The 21,047-nt window shown below is 37.4% G+C and overlaps 1 protein-coding gene across 8 annotated transcripts in view; it reads left to right on the top strand.

The window, feature by feature from the left end:
• NTNG1 (netrin G1) overlaps window positions 1-19,345 on the top strand; it is a 149,132-nt gene extending 129,787 nt beyond the window's left edge. For all 8 annotated transcript variants that reach the window (XM_027880460.1, XM_027880456.1, XM_027880459.1 and 5 more), the window contains one exon: window positions 16,397-19,345. In XM_027880460.1, the coding sequence (XP_027736261.1) occupies window positions 16,397-16,623 (227 nt within the window). In that variant the 3' untranslated portion in view covers window positions 16,624-19,345. The remainder of the gene's footprint in view (window positions 1-16,396) is intronic.
• The last annotated feature ends 1,702 nt before the right edge of the window (window positions 19,346-21,047 follow it).

Below are 21,047 nucleotides of genomic sequence, written 5' to 3'. Positions count from 1 at the left end.
ACCTGGTGATCAGACTCGCTTTCTCCAAAGTGAAAAGAAATGGTTCAGTAGCAACATTTATACACCTGACCTTTAATAGAACAATTTTTCCCCAGCAAGGTGAGGGATTGGATTGGAGCAAAGAGGGTGTTCTCCTCTTGATCTTGCCCAGGTGTCAGCTTCAAAGCTGCTATTTCACGGCTGTCTAAACTGCTCTAATTGCAAGTGCTGCAATCCCTCTTCCCCCAATTCCCCACTATTTAGTCCCACACCCCCAGCAATCTCTCAGGCACTTGTTTGACCTTTCATTGAACAATTTCAGATCTAACTCGGCGGGACACTAACCAAAAAAAAGAGAATAGTTTTCTGCTGTGATCGTTCTGTGATGTGAATCAGCACCAGGTTGAACAAGCAGGGGCACCCTGGGAGAGCATAACCCGCTCAGCTGGGGAGCAACACAGCCCTGGCAATCAGGCTGGGCTGCCGTGCAACTGTAGCACATCTGGGGGATAAGTATTCTCCTCTTTCCATCATTAGTTCATTGGCATTATAGCCTAGGAAGTTGCTGGTATTTTTACCTGACAAAGCCACATAATTTCAGATGGATGAGCAGGTGGATAATTAAGGAAACTCCCTAAAAATGTTTTCCTTAAAAGTGTTCTGTACTAACCTGTAGAAAAGCCAACAACTCTCTAAGATTCTCTTGTGCTGAAGCAGAGTCATAACCTTTTACAGACGACACAACTCGGATTCTGCATGCAGAGCCAAAATGGACAGCAGTGATGGATGTGAGCAGAGTGCATTTCAAAGCAACTCAATTTTAAAAGAGTGAATACAATTCTAGAGTCTTTGGTATTTTTGGTGCTGTGTCATCAGAGAGTTCTGAACAACTAAATATTAGGAAATTCATGAAAACTAAAGCAAGTAACATTATTTGTTTTCTTTAGTCAGATGATTTAAAAATGGTTAATATTTGATAGCACAATGATAAATATTTTAATAGAGTATATTGCAGTCAGTTAGGAATAGATCAAAAAGATACAAAGTAAGCTCCACTAGATAAACTTTTATTAGGTACATGAAATAGAACATAAAGCTTGATAGCAATTACCATTTAATCTATTCACATTTGGAAACGTATTGAAGGGGAAACTTATAACTCAGTTATTATGAATTATTAAATGTTCATTTGAACAGTGATGAGCAGGACTGCTTTTCCTCTGAAAAATCTGTCATGATTTTCTTTTGAGCCTGCTCAGTGGCCATAACTCCTATGTAATTTGCCTGCTCACTGAGTTTTTATGAGGACAGAATAAAGAGATCAGTAGCGCCACAGACACACCCAGATGGGATGTTTTTATGAAGGGGCCTTAAAAGGACCATTAAGGAGTAAGTAAAGTAATCTCCATCCTACTTAACTGCAGATAAAAACTACTGACCTGAGGCAAATAAAGATAGCCCACACTTCCCATCTTGGCACTGATGCAACTGATGGCATTGCTGACACCAGCACATGCTGATTATTAAGGATTCAGTATTTATTGTTTTAACTTCCTTCACACATGTGCAAATACAACTCTCCCAGGAGATCTTGAGATTCACAATGATGGCAGTATTTACCCTTTGTAAATGTATTTTCTTATAAAGTTGTTTTACTCTGCTGTTAAGGATGTAATTTTTATGAGAATCCATTTAAATAGTTGCCTTTTTTTTGGATACTCACTTTGCACCTCTAATACAACCAGCTCACCAAATCATCTGCAAGTATTCTGCCCCTTTAGCTCCTTGCATTCCTTTCTAATAAAAGTCTACATGATCATCTTCCCTGAGATCCACACCCCTGAGACATGGACTAACCCTTCCATTCATCTTCAAGTTAAGCATGCAAGTACAGGTTTTGACAAGGAACATGGTATGACAAAATCAAGAACAAAAGCTTGATCTTAAAAATGTCAGTCCAGCTTTTTGTCAGGTCTTTGACTACTACCCTTTATGGCACAAATTTCAGTCAACTATTCATATGAATAACAACTATGAAAGTGAATACTTTCATATTCTGTGATTTTGTAATATTTCAGTCAGTATAAATTTAGAGGGGATTGAGAGCCCATACAAAAGTACCATGATGTTCTGTAAAATATTAACAGCATTGTTCTTTCAATTTCTTTCAACCCTGCACGATTTTGAGATATGGTTTTGTTGATTACAAACTGTTGTTCCCTCATGTTGGACTACAGTCAATGGTAAAATCATTAAAAGAGACTTTTGATGAAAGCCAAGTCAAGCCCATTATAATTAACTTGGCTTCTAAAGAGAATAATTAAATGGTTAATAAAACTTTTACCTATAACCATCAGGTGAAAAAGATGTGACAGTGCTGCGAGTTTAAAGATTTCTACAGAGAAGGGGAAAGAGTTTGATCATAATTCAGTTTAATTAATTTCTATAGAAGACTACTTATAACTGAAATCAACTTGAAATAAATTATATTAAAGGGACCATGTTGATTAACATCACTGATTTCAATACACAGCCAGAGTCCACAATGATTAAAGCATTATACCCAAAACTATTTTGTATTTTTATAACTACATCTTGGACAGGTGCTTCCTTATTGGCTATTATTTTTCTTTCCAATAACTATCTGTCTTTTTGTTGAGATGGACATGGCAAACCATGTAATAACAGTTGTACTGATGCCTCTGGGTGAATCTAGAGCTAATACTTTGATTTGTACTTGTCTGTAGATCAATTTACCCGTTTAATTCCCTTTCTAGAGACTGAGTGGAGTAGCTTTCCAAATCTTTCACTCTTTTAAGACATTTATGAAATCTCGTGTGTTTTCCAGATGTACAAAATATCTCTGTGGATAAAGCAAAATATTGCTCCATCTCACGAAACCAATGGCCAAGCATCTCTGAACGGCTGAACACACCTTTATCTTTCCATCACACCTGTACATTAGCCTCTGTTCTTACTCTATTTCTTGCTTAAATTCAGAGTCTTTTCCAATGGACTCAAGAATCTATTCTTGCCCTTCAGAACTTCTACATTTTAAGGAGCTCAGATGTAATCTCTTTGGAGGAGGAAATCTCCCTGGAATAGATATTTAGCTAAGCCTTATGAAATAGCACCAAGCAGCTCAAGATCAGGGGTACGCAGGGGCTAAAATAAAGAGCTACCAGGTTTGTTACCCATGTTAACCAGTCCCCAGATATGCTGACAAGTGCAGAAGGAACAAACAACTCCAATGTCCTCAGTATAGAAAGAGCAGCAGTCCATAGGAGACAGGTCAACAGGGTGTTCTGCTAATGAGATGCTGCACCACTGAGCTCTGAATGTTACACATACTTTAAATGGGAATTGAACTTCATTTTAAAGCCAAAAGATCCTTGAAACAGGACTCTTACTTTGAAGAGTTTAGAGTTTCATTTCCAAGGAGAGCAAAGAGAGTTTCACCACATGTAGCTGTTTTTTTAAAGAGTTGAAGCTGCATTTTGATCATGAGGCAATAAGCACTGAGTATCATCCAAGGAGAACAAGTTACTCTCACAAAATTCAAAACCCTGGCATACTTTCTACTGATTTCAAGAACAGGAGAATCCCACAATGAGATTTAAACTGAGGCCATTAGGGCAAGGAAATTAATATTGAGGGCAAATGTAGCATCCTTAAATCAGCTCTGTTATGTTGACATTATGCAGCAAAGCACAGCTCTCTGCAAGGAGGCTTCAGTTCTCAGAAAGAGCATCCTATTCCACGTCTTTTTAGACAGGTTACAATAGTGTATTGCAACACAAACGTCTCAAAAATTGAACCAGATATTTTGAAATGCCTCCAAGTGCATATGCACCTGTGCCATTCAGTACACTGCTGGGGAGGAACACGAAAGTCCGCATGTACACTGCGTAACTTCTGCAAAGGTTTGAAAATTTGGGTCAAGATTTACACCACCTGTCAAAGTAAAGCCATATACTGCAATAATTTTTCTACAATGACCTGAAAGCTTTGCTAGTTCATGCAAAACTGTTACTGATTTAAAACACAACTGAAAAGATGCTTAGAGAAGTGTACTCCAGTTATATCTTCTCCTTTATTCAGTGGCAACATGACAACTTAGCAATGATGCTGCAGCCCACACTGCACTGCACCATCAGAAGACCTTGACTGCTTTGCAAATACAAAACATGGAGCCAGCTAAGATGTGTTGAGCACCTCCCTCACCTCCTCCCACCCACCCTGGCTTTAGCCCAAACCCCTCTGTTCCAGTTCCAACCACTTCCCTATAGCACTCCTCCTTCTGTTTTAGCTAAACAGCTACTCATTCCGTAGCTTTCTTGCAGTTCTCAGAAAACCAGCATCCCACTCAGATCTGCCATGTTACCACTTCAGAAATGCCATCTCACAAAGGCAGCATAAAACCTTTGCTTTTCACCCTCCTTTCACACTCACTTCACTGGACCTGTGTTTCAAACCCGAGCAGGAACCACACTGGAGTCGCTGCTGCCCAAAACAGCAAGTCTGTCGGAGCTTGACCCTATGTGCTGGCTGGCATTTACAGCCAGAGTTACAGCCTTCTCTTGTCCTCCGTTATCACATGCAGTCATCAGGCAAACATCACAGGCAAACACCTCCTCTCGCCATAGGAGGCAATGGAGAGGAATACAAACAGTTCTCAAGGAGTTGGGATCTGATAAGTCAGACTTCCATTGTCATCCCTGCCAAGGCTGCTGAAAGAGAAGGACGGCATGGGAGGTAGGGGGTTGCCCAAGGCAGAGGACAGGACTGGGCTTCGTGAGATAAATTTGTCAGGAAATACAGCTTAATCATCCCAATGATATTTGGCAGAAATTTGTTTCCTTTTTCTCTGAGAGTCCTTCAAAGAAACGTAGTCAGACATTATGTTTCAAAGGAATATACAACATTCTAAAAGTATATTTTCACAAAAATGAGTATTTCCTGAGTGACCCTCCCTTCTCTAAACCAGAGAAATTTATTTGGTCTAGATTAATGAAGATATATTTGATATTTTTCAATTCTGGCATGACTCGACAAACTAAAAATTGGAGAAAATAATTTTGACTAAAATAAAGAAAGCACATTGAATTGAAATCACATTTGTCAGTTATCTGTTCCTCAAGGATCTCAGGTTATTTCGGTCTTCATTAATAATTAAATTTTAACAACTTTGTGTATTACAATTGATAAAGAGAAATTTAAGTGCGTTAATCAGCATGTCAAAAGTAATGCAAGAACCATATAAAGCTCAGAGGGAAACAGCTCTTACTCACCAGAGTCTTTCAACTCTGGACTTTTTAATATCCTGAATTATCTTAACGCTTTGGCATAGCAAGCAATATCAACATCCATGGTTAGAAACATTATCTTTAGCTCACTTGAACGTAAGAAAGAACTTTTCAGACATTAACCCTAACAAACACATGCTGTGCGCTCTCTTTCTAAGTCTAAACCAGGTCTATTGTTATTCAGATATTTTTCTACATTATGGCAAACTTTCAGGTTAAATAAATTAGACTAATGCAATTCTGTTACTATTGCAATAACTTAGTTATTATGCATTCTTCATCTGTACTGGTCAGTGTGTAATAATAAATTATCAATTCTGACTGCGTACTTATCAAAGTGTCACTTTTGAAAAGACATAATCAGAGCCTTTTAAGTCTTGTTAAAAGGCAATATAATCAAAGACAGTTATTTTGTGCTTTGGTGTGAGCATCTTTTGTACATTTTGGTTGAATTGTGTGATATTATAAATAATTTTTAAAAGTGTTTTCGAGTAAAACACAAGCTAAGACTGTCACAGTGATTCCACCTAGGTGGCACACTGCAGGAAAACTGGTGTGCCTGATGAAGATTGTGTTGGAAAGTGAGCATCTGTTATCTGGGTTTTCCCATCTAATGGCTGCTCTGTCATGAAGATAAATGCACAGTGATACCTGAAGCAAGTCTGTCTGCAGCAATAAATATTGTTGATGAAAACTAGCATGAAGCAGTTATTAGCTTTAATTATTTGATACATTAACTTATTAGTTCTTATTTTTGCTGAGTGCTACATGTCAGCTGTTTGAATCATCTTATTGGTATTCTGATGAAAAGACTGGACAAGTAAAGCATTGCGCCAATTAAAATCCCACTCACAGAAGAGCATCTATTATTTCTCAGACAGGAATTGTGATAGAAGAATCTGCCTGTTAGTGTCATCTTTTTTTTTTTACTTTAATAAAAAACAGACAGTAACAGGTAATATTTTTAAAGGGCAGATAAAGTGGACAGGATAAAAAACATTTGCGAATCTTTACCATGGTCCTTATGCATGAATATAAAGCTGCTGAAGTTCTGAATGGTAAGATTAGAAGGAGGTAATATACATGGCACTGGTATTTCTAATTGTCAGAATATTTAAACTTCTTGTGGAATCACGTATGACACTTAAGACAATATATTGCACAGTCCTTCTTTAAACCTCATAGTTTATAAACCTTTTCATAGCTAATGTCAGCAAACTCCCTTGGAAACAGTAATCAACTCTGCTATTGTGTTTATCTAATCAACAGTGCAATCTAGTAAATAGAGCAGGAATTCACAGGACTTGCATCATTCCCTCCTTTTGTTAGCACAGGCAACTCTTGATTTTCCTTGGCATCAGTTTCTCCATTGTTCACTGGCAATAACAACTCTTACTCTGAAGAGTGTTGAGAGACCTAAAGGGCAGAGTTTTTATCCCTGTTCTAGAGCTAACTCAACAAAAGCACTCTGAAGAATTTCACCCATATTCAAAATAATAAATCAGTGTAGATTTGGAAAGAAGGTCTGATTTGCAGCATTGTTACTTTAACAAAAAAGCCCCATCCCTCATTTCATACATTTTGTAGGAACTGTGTGTTTTACCTTTGCCTTTACATTGTAACTAATGTTCACATAAATTCTGCACATTCATCTCCTTGGAGGTTTTACACCATTAACTTTGCTCATTGGTGTTTTGGGTCCTCTATAGAACATTATCCCAATATCTTATACTTTTCTTTTGAAAAATGCACACAAAGGGAATACATAATGACCTGTAAATATAAACTTGGCTTTATGTTTCCTTGTGGTCACTGTAACATAGCTGGTTAAGTCACACTTCAATATCTGTGGCTCCCTTTATTTTAGTTACATACCTGTCCCATTTCAATATCTTTGATATTTATCACAGTGCAGTTAAAGAGTGCTAATTCTTCCACTACAAGTGCTGTTTTATGTAGTTTAGAAGTTGATCATAACATACATTTCCAGTAGATTTTTTTTTTAACTAATTGTTCAATATGTTCCATGCAATTCGCTTTAGGTCAAAGTAGTGAGAAGAAAGTTTGAAACATTTGTATTATTTAGGATCACAAAAAAGCTTAAAATATTTATTAATAGAAGCCATCAACACATTCTGTCACTCTCTTTTTCCACTTGCCTAAAAATTTTATGAAAATAATTATTAGAATAATCCCCTAAATCATTAGAAAATATTTTCAGCTGTGATTACCTTGCCTGGTTTTGCTGCCAAATAAAGTAGTAAGTGTGTGGGGCTAGTTCCTGGATTCTGAAAGTCTTCAATGTAGTGTTCATTGGAAGAATAGCACAAAGAGAAACTTTTTTCTCTGTAAACAAAGAGAAGCTATTTGCATTCTTTTGTGTCCATAACATTATTACAAGTCAAACACCCTAGCAGCCAAGGATTCTTTCAACATTTTATGTCATTCGTAATCATGTATTTTAATTGCTGACCTTTGCATGATCCTGCTTTTGCTTGCTTTCCAGGCTGTCTCTTGCCTTTTTGTGCTCTGTAAAAGCAATACTTGTTGCAGGTCTGTTTAATAGTTCTTAGGCAGCTTGAAGTAATCACTGTTGTCATGCACGAAGCAGAAAGTGCTGCTGTTCAGGCAAGGCCATCCTGGTAGCTTTTTGGATAGGACTGGACTGCCTGCCTATTGGTGTCTGGTGCCACTGCTAAGGAGCAATGGCAGATGGGGGTTCCACAAAGTGCCTTGAAGCCAGGAGCAGGAGAGGAGTGTGGGGGCAAGAGCAATAGGGGACAGCAGGACAGGGAGTTTCTCCAGTACACAGTCCCTGCCAGACAAGCCTCCAGTGTTGAGGCAGGTCTGGGATCACACCAGGAGGTCAAATGTTACAAGGTCAGGATGGACAGAGCCCATGAGGTCACAGGAGCAAGGACACAGGCAAGGGCCTGAGTCCAAAAGCACTCCCAGACTGGTGGGCAAAGGGTGCTTGGCGAAACCTCAGATGAGGCTTTTCACACTGGTGCCCGCAGCTTAGGGACTTCCACACGGGCGTGTCCAGAGGTGCACAGCTGCTCTGGCAGGGAAGCTGTGCCTCAGCTGGAGAGTCTGCAACAACCAGAGCCTGCACAGCTGCCTGAGATGGGGGCATCCTTTGCCAGGTCTCCCACCACCTCTCCCAGAGCTTACATCTCCCATAGTTCTGAAATTCCCTAGCTGCTCGGATTTAGGGAACTAAATCCCATCCCCCAACTGTTCACAGGGCATTTTGATGACTTCATCTTCTGTATTTGAGGAATGTTAGTGCCTAGCCTGTTTTTATTGATAGTGGTTACATTCAAACCCCGACCTTGCTGTTGGCGATAGACAAAAAAAAAAAAACTCTGTAGTTGCAATTGCTTCCTTTCCTAGTTAAGGAAAGAGAAGACAGATCATGTAAGGATGTTCATTTTTCTCCAGGAAGATAGAAATAATGGCACTGCAGCTTACAGCTTTGTAAGTGGAATATGAATGATAGGGGCATGTAGTCCCTTTTGAGCAAGTAAAGCTGTGTTGTAGCTCATTGCTCTCCTGAGATTACCTTAAAATGCGATAAGGGACATACCAATTCAGTGGTGCTCCTCCATAAGTAAAGCAATAGGAAAATTTTTTCCCCCACTTTGGAAATCATCCTTTTTTGTAGAAGTATAAAACGGGAACCATCAAAATCAGAAAATATGAAAGGTTAATTAGTCATTTCCTGAAACCAAGGAAGACTGAGAGGTATTAGCTCAACTATAAATTCTAAGATAACTAAATTTGGATTTGTTTTAATCCATTATAATATGCAATCTTGTGTAGTTTCTATCAAAGCTACTATGGCTGCTCCATCATGCAGGAGTATCGATTCCAAAGCCCCGTTCTCCCTGTTTTCCTTTTGACAGGTTTGATATATTTCTTCTCATTATTTTTATTAATTTAATCCACGGATTTTAGAGATGAAAAATGAGAAAGCACAGACACAACCTGTGAAAAACAGTGACTTTTTACCTCTGCTACCCTTATACTATGATTTAAAAAAAAAAAAAAAAATTATTCTGTAGAGGATTCTGCACCTTCAGTAGTGAAACATAATCAACTAAGCTTACCCATGTGGATGCCAGGATAAATTGGTACCCATTTACAGGAAAGAGGAATGACCATCCATTCTGTGGCTGTGTGCTGGCCAGAACTCTGAATCATAGCTGCATCTTCATGTAGAAAGTCTGAAGACTTCCCCTGCAATTTGATTAGAACTGGCTTAGCTTTGAAGTGAGGGTTCTGCAGAAAGAACAGAAATTACATGTAGGCAAACAATCTAAATAATCTACTGGAAGTATCCAGTGAACACAGTATGTCTCTTTACCCCCTATTCATTTACTCTCTGATAACTTAATAAAACAGGTTTGATAAAAAATTAAGTGTAATTTCAATTGTGCCTCTAACAGGCATTTCTAAGACAAGTCAAGATGGAGATGTCTGCCTTAAGAAAGTACTCTCACTTGGTCAATGTTTGTTTCCTTGTATTGCTGGCAATATAATTAATCACAACATTGTTTCAACTTTGCACCAGAGATCTTTTTATTAATGGTTGTCATTTTATGACCATAATTTTGACACAGTAAGTTATGCTTTAGGCTTGTACTTGTCTACAGTGATTTATTTTTTCTTGAGTATGTGCTTCGGTAGGTAAGTACAAACCAGTTTTCTTTTCATGCTATCAAAGCATCTACCTTGTCTTGATTTGACAGTAACCTAAGATAGTTTTACTCCTACATCAAATGTTGAATTAGTGCCACTTCCAAACAAAGAAATTATTAGGAATATCTCTTTTAAAAGAGCAATAGCTGTTTTTCATATCAGGTGTGTATGTGGATTAAAACCACTAAAGAAATCTGGTCAACACTGACAGGTATGTTCATGGTAGCAAAACATTTTAAAGCCATTTGGCAATAATATTAACAGTAACAATAAATAAAATTCTAATAATAATCCAAAAGTACTTCTAATTGGAAAACAGGCAGGGGAAGAAATGTCAGTGACAAAACCTTCACTTATTTATTACCCGCTGGTTATTCAAATGAATATGATACTGAAGTTATAAAAACGTGAGGTTTTGTCATGTGCTGTGCGACACTAACTGTAAACAGTAATAGCTGTCACCTTTCAGAGTCAGTGAAGCTCCACATAGAGATCTTCAGCACAAAACAATATGCATTGTACTTTTAGGACTGTTTCCAAATAATGGAGATACTTTGTTGTTGCTAACTCTGGCAATTAAAAAATCTTTTGATTGTGGCCATTTATGTTCAACTGGAATATGCAATTGGATACAAGTGGAAACAATTTTACACCTTTGCATTTAAATGAGACCAAGTGTTTTGCATTTCCCAATTCCATTACTGTCTATTTGACAAATTGTAGGAAAAATATTACTTATACTTTCCCAATGGCAGAGGTTTTCTTGTGCATGTTTGCTAAATGCATGTGCAGATGTTCATATTTTTATTAGGCATACACAGAAGCTCCTTCATTCAGTGCAATTTCTTTTATATTCTGTAATTGTTTTTACCATTTATTGATTAAATAATCCCATTTTTAGAGAATAATGCATGTTAGTTACAGACTCTTCATAGTATTCACAGGAACTAATTCTGTATTTGACAAGAAATTGGTTGTGCTTGGCCTGAATTTACTGAACTTATTTATGTAGTGAGATGAAACCTCCTAATCATTTTATGGCATTTCAGTGTGCTGTTCACAGCTCTCTATATAGAGACAACCTCTGCATGTATTGAAGCTACCTATGAACATCATTACTGAAAACATGGGTTACTCTGTGCTTGGGTTTTTACTCACTTATGCAGTCAGAATATTCTGTAAGCATGTGTGCTGAACATCTCCTCATACAGGAGTTCAAGTAACATTCCTTACCAAAGAAGTACCAAGAAACAAATGCATTAGAGAAAGAAACAGCCAAGAATAATTTCTTCAGTCACAAGACCTGCACACTCTCAAAGTTATGAACAATGAGTGGAATCCAAGGTCAAAAAATTCTCGTGACTTCAGTGGTGCCAGTCACACAAACCACTGACAATCAGTGTGGAAAATTCACTGCAGCACAAGTAGGGTCAAAGCCTGCCATCAAGTGCTTTAGAATAGATCAAAATGCTGTATAATATATTCAGAACTGTCAACCCACCAACTTGTCCAGGGACAATAATACTCATGGTCTGGGAAACAAAAAGGAGAAAGGTAAAGGAATTGTTTTTAAAAGAGAGGAAGGGAGAAGGCTCTAACAAATGATGCCACAAAAAGAGCACACTGAAGAAAAACAGTGATGGAAGAGAACACAGAAAATGTTGCTTGAAATTAAAGTCTTCAGAATTCAAGCAAGGAAGCAAGGACCTCTAATAAAAAGCTTTCTTTCTGTGACTTTGTCATTAATAATCTTTATAGTGTTCCCACAAACAATAAAATGTCATCATAAATCCAAACTTTGATGCAGAAAATAACCACCACCTATCCCAGCTGAAAAAAAAGTTGTGCTTTTGAATACGTGCATTTTTATTTTTCAGTCAATAGCCTGTCCCACCTGAATAAGAGGTGCTACTGTAGGCAAGTTGTACAAAAATAAAGGTAGCACAAAGAAACATCCAAAATGTATTTTCTCCCCCCTCGCCCTTGGATGGCTTTTGGGGAAGACAGGAGCTTAAGTGAAACTGCATTTAAGTTCAGTAGCACATTGTTTTTCTGTCTGAGCAGTAGCAGACCAAAAGCCTTGTGCATGTGCTCTGAAGTTGCCCAGACACAGTGCTCAGAAAGACCCTTAAGCCAACAGCTCAGTCCTGTGCCTGAGGTGCCCCTGCAGATCAAAAGAACAACGCTTGCATTTGTGCTTCCCTCTCTGTATTGCTGCCTCAGAACTAAAAATCAGCCACAGTTGTCTAACTCCTTGCTTTCAAGAAGCTGCAAAGGTATTAAAGTTGAGTTTTGGAGAGACACAGAAATTTTCATGTATTATTCAGATTTGACCATTTAAGAGGAAAGTAGACATTTGTCAAACAACTGTCTTACTCTCAATATATTTCATTAAATACCAATATAAATTCTATTAAATACTAGCACACCATTTACTCCTTGAACCACTTGAGCAGGCTCAAATACTGGTATTTTCCCCTTGTTTTCCCTTTTTATTCAATTTCCAAAAGTATCAACTAATTGCAGGGGTTTCTTGAGTGGGAAGGGGGAGAGGGAGGTAGCCCTAAGAACAGAAGAACTTCAAATAGCCATCCAAATGGCCATCCATTTCCATGTGTCTTTTTTCTGTCTCCTTTGTGTAGTATTTTAAGGATCCCATAATCAGACCGTAGTTAGATTGTAAATTGATGAATTGTGAAAATAACTTACAAACCAATTTCCTTTATTTTGCTTTAAATATTTCACTTCCCACAGTAGCACAGAGCTGGAGACTGTGCTCAGAAATATCCCCCCAAAAGGCCTGCAAATCTCTCCAAAACAAATCAGATATCTCTGTTTTGTTTTGTAAGTGATCAGTTTGATGTTCTGTCTTCTAAGTAACAAAGGGCTGTTGGCAAACTCACAACTAGTTCAGGCACACAGGTCTTACTTGTCATGTGTGATGACTTCAGAATTAGGTCTTTTATTTGCATCACTTTTCTGTGTTTCATTCTTTGGTCAGAACTTGATACCTGATGCCATTCAAATGAGTTCAAACTCATTTTCATTACTTGTGATGGTGAAGATCAGGCAGAGCTTGTTCAACGCATCTCTGCAGTGGAGGCAACATTTCAGTGCTTGGAACATAAGAAGGGGCAGGGAGATGGCAGGCAGGAGAAGCAGAAGGGGTACAACAGGCAGAAAAGCCCTGGATTGCCAGGCTGGCTACTGCTGCTTAGGAAAACAAAAAAAAAGCCAATGGGCAGGCAAATGCTGGGGCCACCAGCCCTACCTGTGCCCTCCAACACCAGCTGCAGCCGCTCCCCTTGGTCTTCAGCACAGAGCAAGGGGCCAGCAAGGCCCTGACCCTTCCTGAGCTGCTCAGCAGCTCCCAGGTTGCTGCCTCCTCTGGGTAAAACCTAGAGCTTCTTGTGAAATAAAATGTGTTTTTAGAAAAATACTGTGTTAGGATTAGAAACATTGTTAATTTTCATAACAACAACTAATATACTTGCCTTGCTTTGGTCTTGGCAGGATGCCGACTACTTTTAAAGCATAAATTTTGTTTCAACTTCCAGTGAAAGTACTTCCCTTTGTGCTGCTGATGTGCTGCACTCATTATCTGTAGTTAATCCAATTCCTAAACTGAATAAACATAATTAGTTAATATTAAAGTTTTAGAAGTAATCCTGACCATGTTTTCAGGAAGGTGAAAATGATATTAGAGTTGGTTAAAATAAAATTAAACCAAAATTGGCAAAAAGTAAATAATGGGATTTCATAACTTTTTCAAAATTGTTTCATTTAACTTCCAAATCACAGTTACCATCTATTTGATACATATATGTGCATACATGTGTGTGTGCAAGAGAGATACAAGCACAAAATTAAGAAAAAGAAAGCCGTGGCATTACGAGATAAACAATTCCAGAATTTTCAGCTACACAGTAGTTTGCTGAGAACACTAAAATCTACCTGGTTTACTTAATGTGTTTCTGTGGGCAAACATTCAGAAGGATGTGAAAATAATGAGGAAGTTTTTGATCCATCCCTTCTTTAAGTACATTTTAAAAACGCTCTAATGATAAAGAAATGGTCTGATTTAGAAATCAGCGTCTATAATGTTGTTTCCAGAATTTTGTAGACAGCAGTGTTTAGAGGCATTTGCTAGCAGCCCACATCAGTGTGTCAGGCAGAACAGCCAGCATGGAGCAAAAACAGCACTTCAGCAGCCTGTTACTACAAACTACACCTGGGCTAAGGGCCTCTTAGAATAACAGGCTATAGTCATCAAAATAAGTTTAAAAATAGGGAAGGTATTTGTTTTATAATAAATAAATATTGTTTACTTAACACTTGGGAAAATTTGGATAAATTATTCCAGGCAAAAAATGTGAAACATCTCATATGCTGTTTAAGTGGGATTTAATGAACTATTGAATCCCACTCAGTCAAGGCAAACAATGGTCTTTGTTGATGGGACAGATATTTCACCATTTTCATTGCCTGAACTGTTGGAAGCATCCCAGCAATGACTAGTCTAGAACATGCAGATTCAGTAGCTGTACAATCAGATAAAGTACTTTGACTTTGCATATTGAGACAGCTAAATATATACAATATGAATAATAAAGTCAACATCAAAGATACATAGCCTCAGTTATAAGAGTTGCAATGCAAATATTGACTTCTGAAACACAGTTCATTTTTTCTGCCTGTTACTGTTACATGTTCTGGGTTGTTAATCTCATCACATTTATTTGGTGATGACCTACTGTTTCTTATACATAAGAGAAACATTTTTTTTTTAATGCATATATAGAACATGAAAATTCAGACACAGGGCCATCATCAACGTGTTGGTTTTTGTACCTTAATATTCAAAGTTTTCCATTACAATTCAGAAACTGGACAACAATGTTAAATCCATAGCTCTAAGTAAAAATCTTTGATTGCTAAAGGAATCACGAAAAGAAATAATGATTTAACTGTTCTCTCTCAATTGCATCTACAGGTTTCTAACACACTGCATTATCATTTATCCCACTTGGATGCAGAAAATGAGAAAGCATTTGTCAGAGAGTCCTTCTAGACTGAGAAAATTATTTTTCTGAAAGCAAGCCAGGACAGATAAGATTACCAGTGAGGTCACTGGTGCACTAAAATGGTACAGATTTATGTAGAATTGCATCACTTAAGAATTTTTCAATTCGAAGACTATTTCAATTGTAATTCTTGTGATATTTGGGTTGCTTTTAGAAATAAGAGAATTAATATCTGCAAAACTGTACTTTTTCATAGCAATAAACAGTAACATTTAAAGCAAAATTAACAATATTTCCCCTATTCTGAATTATTTAGGGTATTTCCAGGCTAAGGCATACATAAACAGCATATAATGTTGAGTCTCCTTCTAAACCAAATAATCTTTTCCCTAATTCTCTGAGTTAAAATTTTTACTGTAACATTCTATCTAGATCACACATTTAAGGTCTTTTCTGAAAGTGCCTCCCCTATGAAAGGCAGAGCTTAATCTATCACATATTCCAGTGATACCATCTGGAATAAAACATAGATTGATACATTTAATTAGTATGTTTCTCATACCTCTGCATTTTTACCCATTAAATACTTCAATGGAGTAATACAAAGCAAAGCTGTCAATTTGTCAAATACTATAACATCATGCAGCCTGTATTATTTTCTCTTCACTCTTTTGTCAAATCTGATCTCTGAAGTTATCAGGCTACAGTATCTAAGATATCTAAGATAGCTTTAAGATGCCATGAACCAAAGTAGCAAATCTAATTAAGATGAAATAGTTGATCTATAATGGAAATAACATTATCTTTTTTCCAGATGTATATACCATATAACCCCTATCCAATAGCATGCTGAATTTCCTGCCTGTGCTTGCCTTATCTTTTTTGCATAGTTTTTTCAGATCATTAATACATGCAGTTCTTAATTATAAAACCTTACCTTCTCATGCAGATTATTTTACTTTAGCAAAGCCATATTGCATTTTTAACCACTCTTCATGGTTTCCAAAAGTTCCAGATACATTTCCCCCTTCAAATAATAACACACCTGCCTACAGTTTCGGTTCTGTAATAACTATAAAGATGCAGATATTAGTACAACGAATGTATTAGCATTCATATTATTTTGTTATTAATTAATCATTCATAAAAAATAAGTATCGTAGTCAGTGGCCAAGATAGTTGTCCAAGACTACAGCCTTAAAAAATAAAGGATGAGAAAATATCAAGTAAAATAAAAATTTAAGTGCTTGAAAAAACATGTCCCCTGTTTATATGTCACAGGAAGAGGAGGGAGGTAGAGCTTTAATTCTGGTTTTAGTGCAGTTTCTCCAGTAGATGAACTTATTCTGCTTTTCTTTCCCTCCCTCCCCTGCTATCTTGCAGCAAACGTATGCGACAATGAACTACTGCACTGCCAGAACGGAGGAACGTGCATCAACAACGTGCGGTGCCAGTGCCCTCCGGCTTACACTGGCATTCTGTGCGAGAAGTTGAAGTGTGAGAGGGATCCAGGAGGCTGCAGCCAGAACTCAGGCCAGGGGGCAATGGCACACAGGTCTCTGGTACTGCTGACCGCTCTGCTGGGAGCAGCAGGACTCTGCTCGTGGTAGGCTCCGTGTGCTGGGCGGCGTCACACTCAGACTGCTTGAAATGAACGTGCCACATGAAAACGGGATAGCACCCGAGCGTTTGCTACCGAAATCTAAATAGGGAAAAAAAAAAAAAAAAAGAGAGAAAAAATCACCACATACAAACTAAGAAGGCCCAACTGAACTAAGCCATATCAATCAGTTATGGACAGGGCTCTGAGTCAAGACTGTTCACCTCTGACTCGAGACACGTTGGCAGCTGCCTGTTCTGTCAAACCAGTCAATGCTGGCTGCAAAGCTGACACAGGACTGAAATAGCTTGGACAGCCCCCAGAATGGGAAGAGAATTTAAACAACATTTGCTACTCCTCTATGGTGCGCTACTGTACCTCCGCCCGGTGTGTGGACCGACCAAATAAAGGCATTCTTTGCTGTCAGTGCATTGTGGGTATAAGGAAATCTGTAAAAGCTGCCATATTGGCCTGCTTCAGTCCCCAAATCCTTCCCAACCTGTGCTTTAGTGAACGTTGCTCTGTAACCCTTGTTGGTTGAAAGATTTCTTTGTCTGATGTTAGTGATGCACATGTGTAACAGCCCCCTCAATAAAACTCGAGCCAGTCATATCCTTGTATACCTTAGAAGCACTGCATCAGTAAGATGCTGTGCTCACCTACTGTACAAGAGTGGCTATAGGACAAAAAGTGTATTTATCCTTTTGTATTCAAATGAAGTTATTTTTCTTGAAATAATGTACAATGTAGATTTTTTGTATTATTGCCTATTTGTGTTACCAGACAATTTATTAATGTATTTAATTCTAATCAGATAAGAGAAAACTATTACTTTTTATTTCGTCCTTTTCTTTTTCCTTTCATTTAATTGTGCAGAGATTTCTCTGTATGGGCAACGTGCTGGCATCAAAGAATATCAGTTTACATATATAACAAGTGTAATAAGATTCCACCAAAGGACATTATAAATGTTTTCTTGTTGCTTTAACACTGGAAGATTTCAAAGAATAAAAATTCCTGCATAAACAGTTCCAGGATGACGTATTGCTATTTCTTAAGGCCTTTTTAGAAAACAAAAAACGAACAAAATGTTTATGATTTTACCACCTAGTATGTGGAAGAAACCCAGATTCAAAAGTGGAAATCACATCATAACAATCTAACCTGGCTTTATTGTTACTACTGTCATACTCTTGCAAGCAACTTTATATGTAAAGGACATAATTTACTTGAGGAAGCTTTCATCAAATCCTAAGGTTGAAAAAGGTATGAAAAGTTGAATAGCTCTCATCTTTGTTCCCTCAATGAATCACAGACATTATTCCAACACCAAATTACAAGGTAGCATAGAAGCTAGTCTTTAATTCACTTTTAGCTAGTCTTTAATTCGACTATTTTTGTGGATTATGGCAGTAATGAAGTGGGTATAACTACAGCTCATATTGTTTCTCCAAAAGCTTCATTAAAATGATATGTTTATATATGTACTAGTCTGCTTAAGAAACTGCAAAAACAGCAGCAATCACAAAAAAGCAAAGATTTAACTTTTAATCAAGTAAAATTCAATATTTAGAAGGAATGTCAAAATATACAGCAGTGAGTAGGTAAAAAGTGCTGCTCCAGCAAATAAAATTTATTTCAAGTATTGCCCAGGGTGTAATAAATTCTTGTTTCTGCCTTTTATTAGGCCAATTACTGAGTGTGACAGAAAAGGAGAGCAAGAATAGAGAGGAAAGCCAAAACCACAGCAGCGTTTCAAAGAGCCGGGGAAAAAAATAAAATCAAGAGGTAGCGAGACTGTGTGAATTCATTTCCTGGCAATTTTCATCATAATATTTATAAATATTTTACCAACATAATAGCCTAGTAAGGAAAACAATAAATGGTCAAAAGAAGAAATCCTGAGAGAAATCCATTCTACCTGGGTGCCTCTTCCAAATGGTGAACAGCCCGGGATTGAGAACACTCCCTTCTCGGGTAACCTCTTTCTGCTGAGGAAACAAGTTTTGCAGGACAGTTCCCAGCCTCCAGAAGCGGGTAGGGAAACCAGGTCTTCCTTTCTAAAAAGAAATAGGATTCTAAAAGAATCCTATGAAGAGGCTGATGTCAACAAGCTGGTGCTTCTTCAGGCTGTTGCCTTGACCCTTCATCATGTAGAATGTTTGCTGTTCACTCTGCCACTCTCTTTTGTGGACTACATAAGAGAAAGCACAGATAATTTAAGTGCCTGACTAGATGCCAGTCGTGGCCTACATGAGACTGCAGGTATATTTTAGAAGCATGTTCTTGACAATAAACAGAAAATTATATTGAGCATACTCATCAGGAATATAAATGCTAATACAGGTGGCATACAGAGTCAGAGATTACCTATAATTAAGTGGATTTTTGGTATTAAAATGTGGAATTTAAGTTTTCTTAAAGCTTTTTAGCAGAGACCAATTCAGGTTGTGTAATTATTGGAAAAGATGCGTTTTAATTGTCATTATAAACTCAAGGCTTTGTGAAAGTGCTAAGCAAGCATGTTATGCATATTTGGTTAGAAGGGATTCTGCCAGCAGTGCTGAAGTATAATGAATGTAAGGTCACAATCAATTCAGCTGCATTCCAATTTCATATACTTATGATCTTCTAAACCAGGGCAGAGTATATGGCTTTCCACATATTTACCTACTATTTCATGCATTTTATCCTCCCTCACCTATTAATAAAATTACACTTTTATACAGGAGTATATTCAGTGGCAAGTTTTCTCATCAATCACCCTTTTCTTCAGCTTCATCATTTTTTCCTCTGAACTCCACAGAACTTCACTAATTGAGAATTTTGAGTAACTGTTTCTGCTACTGTATTCCAGGTATATTTCTAAAATTATGTGTGCATCTTTGAAAGAGGAGATTTACATCACTCAGCATGGCTTTATCTGCATTTCTTTATTTAATGCAGTGTAAAATGAAGGCAGAACTTGTTCCCCACTTCAGAAGCTGTGAAGAGCAACAGATTTATTTTCCTGAACATACGGTAGGATCTCTTCATGATAACATGTAGTCACAGTGTCTGCTTTATTTTTCACCTGAAAATATAGACCCCTTCCAACATATTTAGGTTTCTTAGAGTGGGTATCCTCTCCTGTGAATGTAAAATTCAATTCACGATATTGAAAAAGGGCAACAGAATCACTAACTTAGGATTTTCTGTATCAAAATGCAGCAAAACTAATTCCTACTGTGGAATTATCTTTTTTTTTTGTCTGATATGTCTTTCCTAGAAGGTTTAACATCCAAGAACTGACGAGGCTTCACATTGTTTAGTTGTCCAGATTATAGCCCAGAGTACAGTGACTTTAAAATTAGCATTCATCATTAGATGGATCCTGTTATATTAGTTCCAATTGCTTTGCTAAATCAATAAGTCCTTGTCATCTTGTAATTCCTGTGTTTCTAACTAGAGAATTGGTTCTGATCCAGGATCAGAAGGGGTTTAACATCTGGAAATAAAGCAGTTTATGATAAGGTGCTGCTCCCTGACAAGGTAGCTGCAGAAATTTCTACTTCATGCTAGTCATATTTCTCAGGGGGAAATTAAGAGAGGCATCTGCCTTAGTGCTACCTCATTGTTTCAAAAACAACCTATGCAAATGGAAAAAAAAAATCTAGTCAGATGCAAATTGACCCCAGATATTGCCCTCAAACAATAATTGATCATGACTGAGCCACTGAGAAGTTATTTCAAGTAGCGAGCAGAACAAAAAAAAAAAAATGTGCAAAAGACTTCTCAAATTCAGAAAGAGTTTTTCTGCTTACATATAATTTTGTACATCTTGCTTGTAACTCCAAGATACCAGAGGGATTTGTTATAACCTCATTGGGATTCTAGGTTTATTAAACCATTGAATTAACTAGATTCATCCATGCATGAGGTTTATTCACCTGTGAGAAATGTGAGTAATATTTTTCATAGAATATGCAGGACCAGATTTTCAGGCAACCTTCAGCCTAGCCTTCATGTTTGTCCTTGCAAATGCAAAGTTAGAGATGTAAATATTAAGACATAATCAGTTCATTCCCAAGAAAAACTGTAGTGTTTAATTATTTATGGATGCAAATATTTATCCAATAAAATCCAGATCTAGTATTATAAATCAGAAATTTTATATTAACCAACTTAATACCTTTCCCACCCTCATACAGCATCAGAAAGAAGAGGATGTAAGTATATGCAAAATAAGCAAGTGGAACAGCAGCATTTTGCACCATATGGTGCATTTCATTTAATGAAACGAAAGTTCATCACCAGTGCAGTATGTTCACCAAGGCACCATTTTTGCCACCATATGCAATAAATAAAATTCCAGTACAAAGCATATGTTTCCCTTTATTGTCTTTCTGGCCATCATTATCTGTACAGACACAAACATATAGACAATGAAATCCT

This window comes from Empidonax traillii, unplaced genomic scaffold (assembly GCF_003031625.1).
Source record: "Empidonax traillii isolate 1590-97213 ecotype Southwest subspecies unplaced genomic scaffold, ASM303162v1 scaffold69:size3087049, whole genome shotgun sequence".
Taxonomy (NCBI): Eukaryota; Metazoa; Chordata; class Aves; order Passeriformes; family Tyrannidae; genus Empidonax; species Empidonax traillii.
Note: the sequence above shows the minus strand (reverse complement) of the source record. Positions and strands in the feature narration are given on the sequence as shown.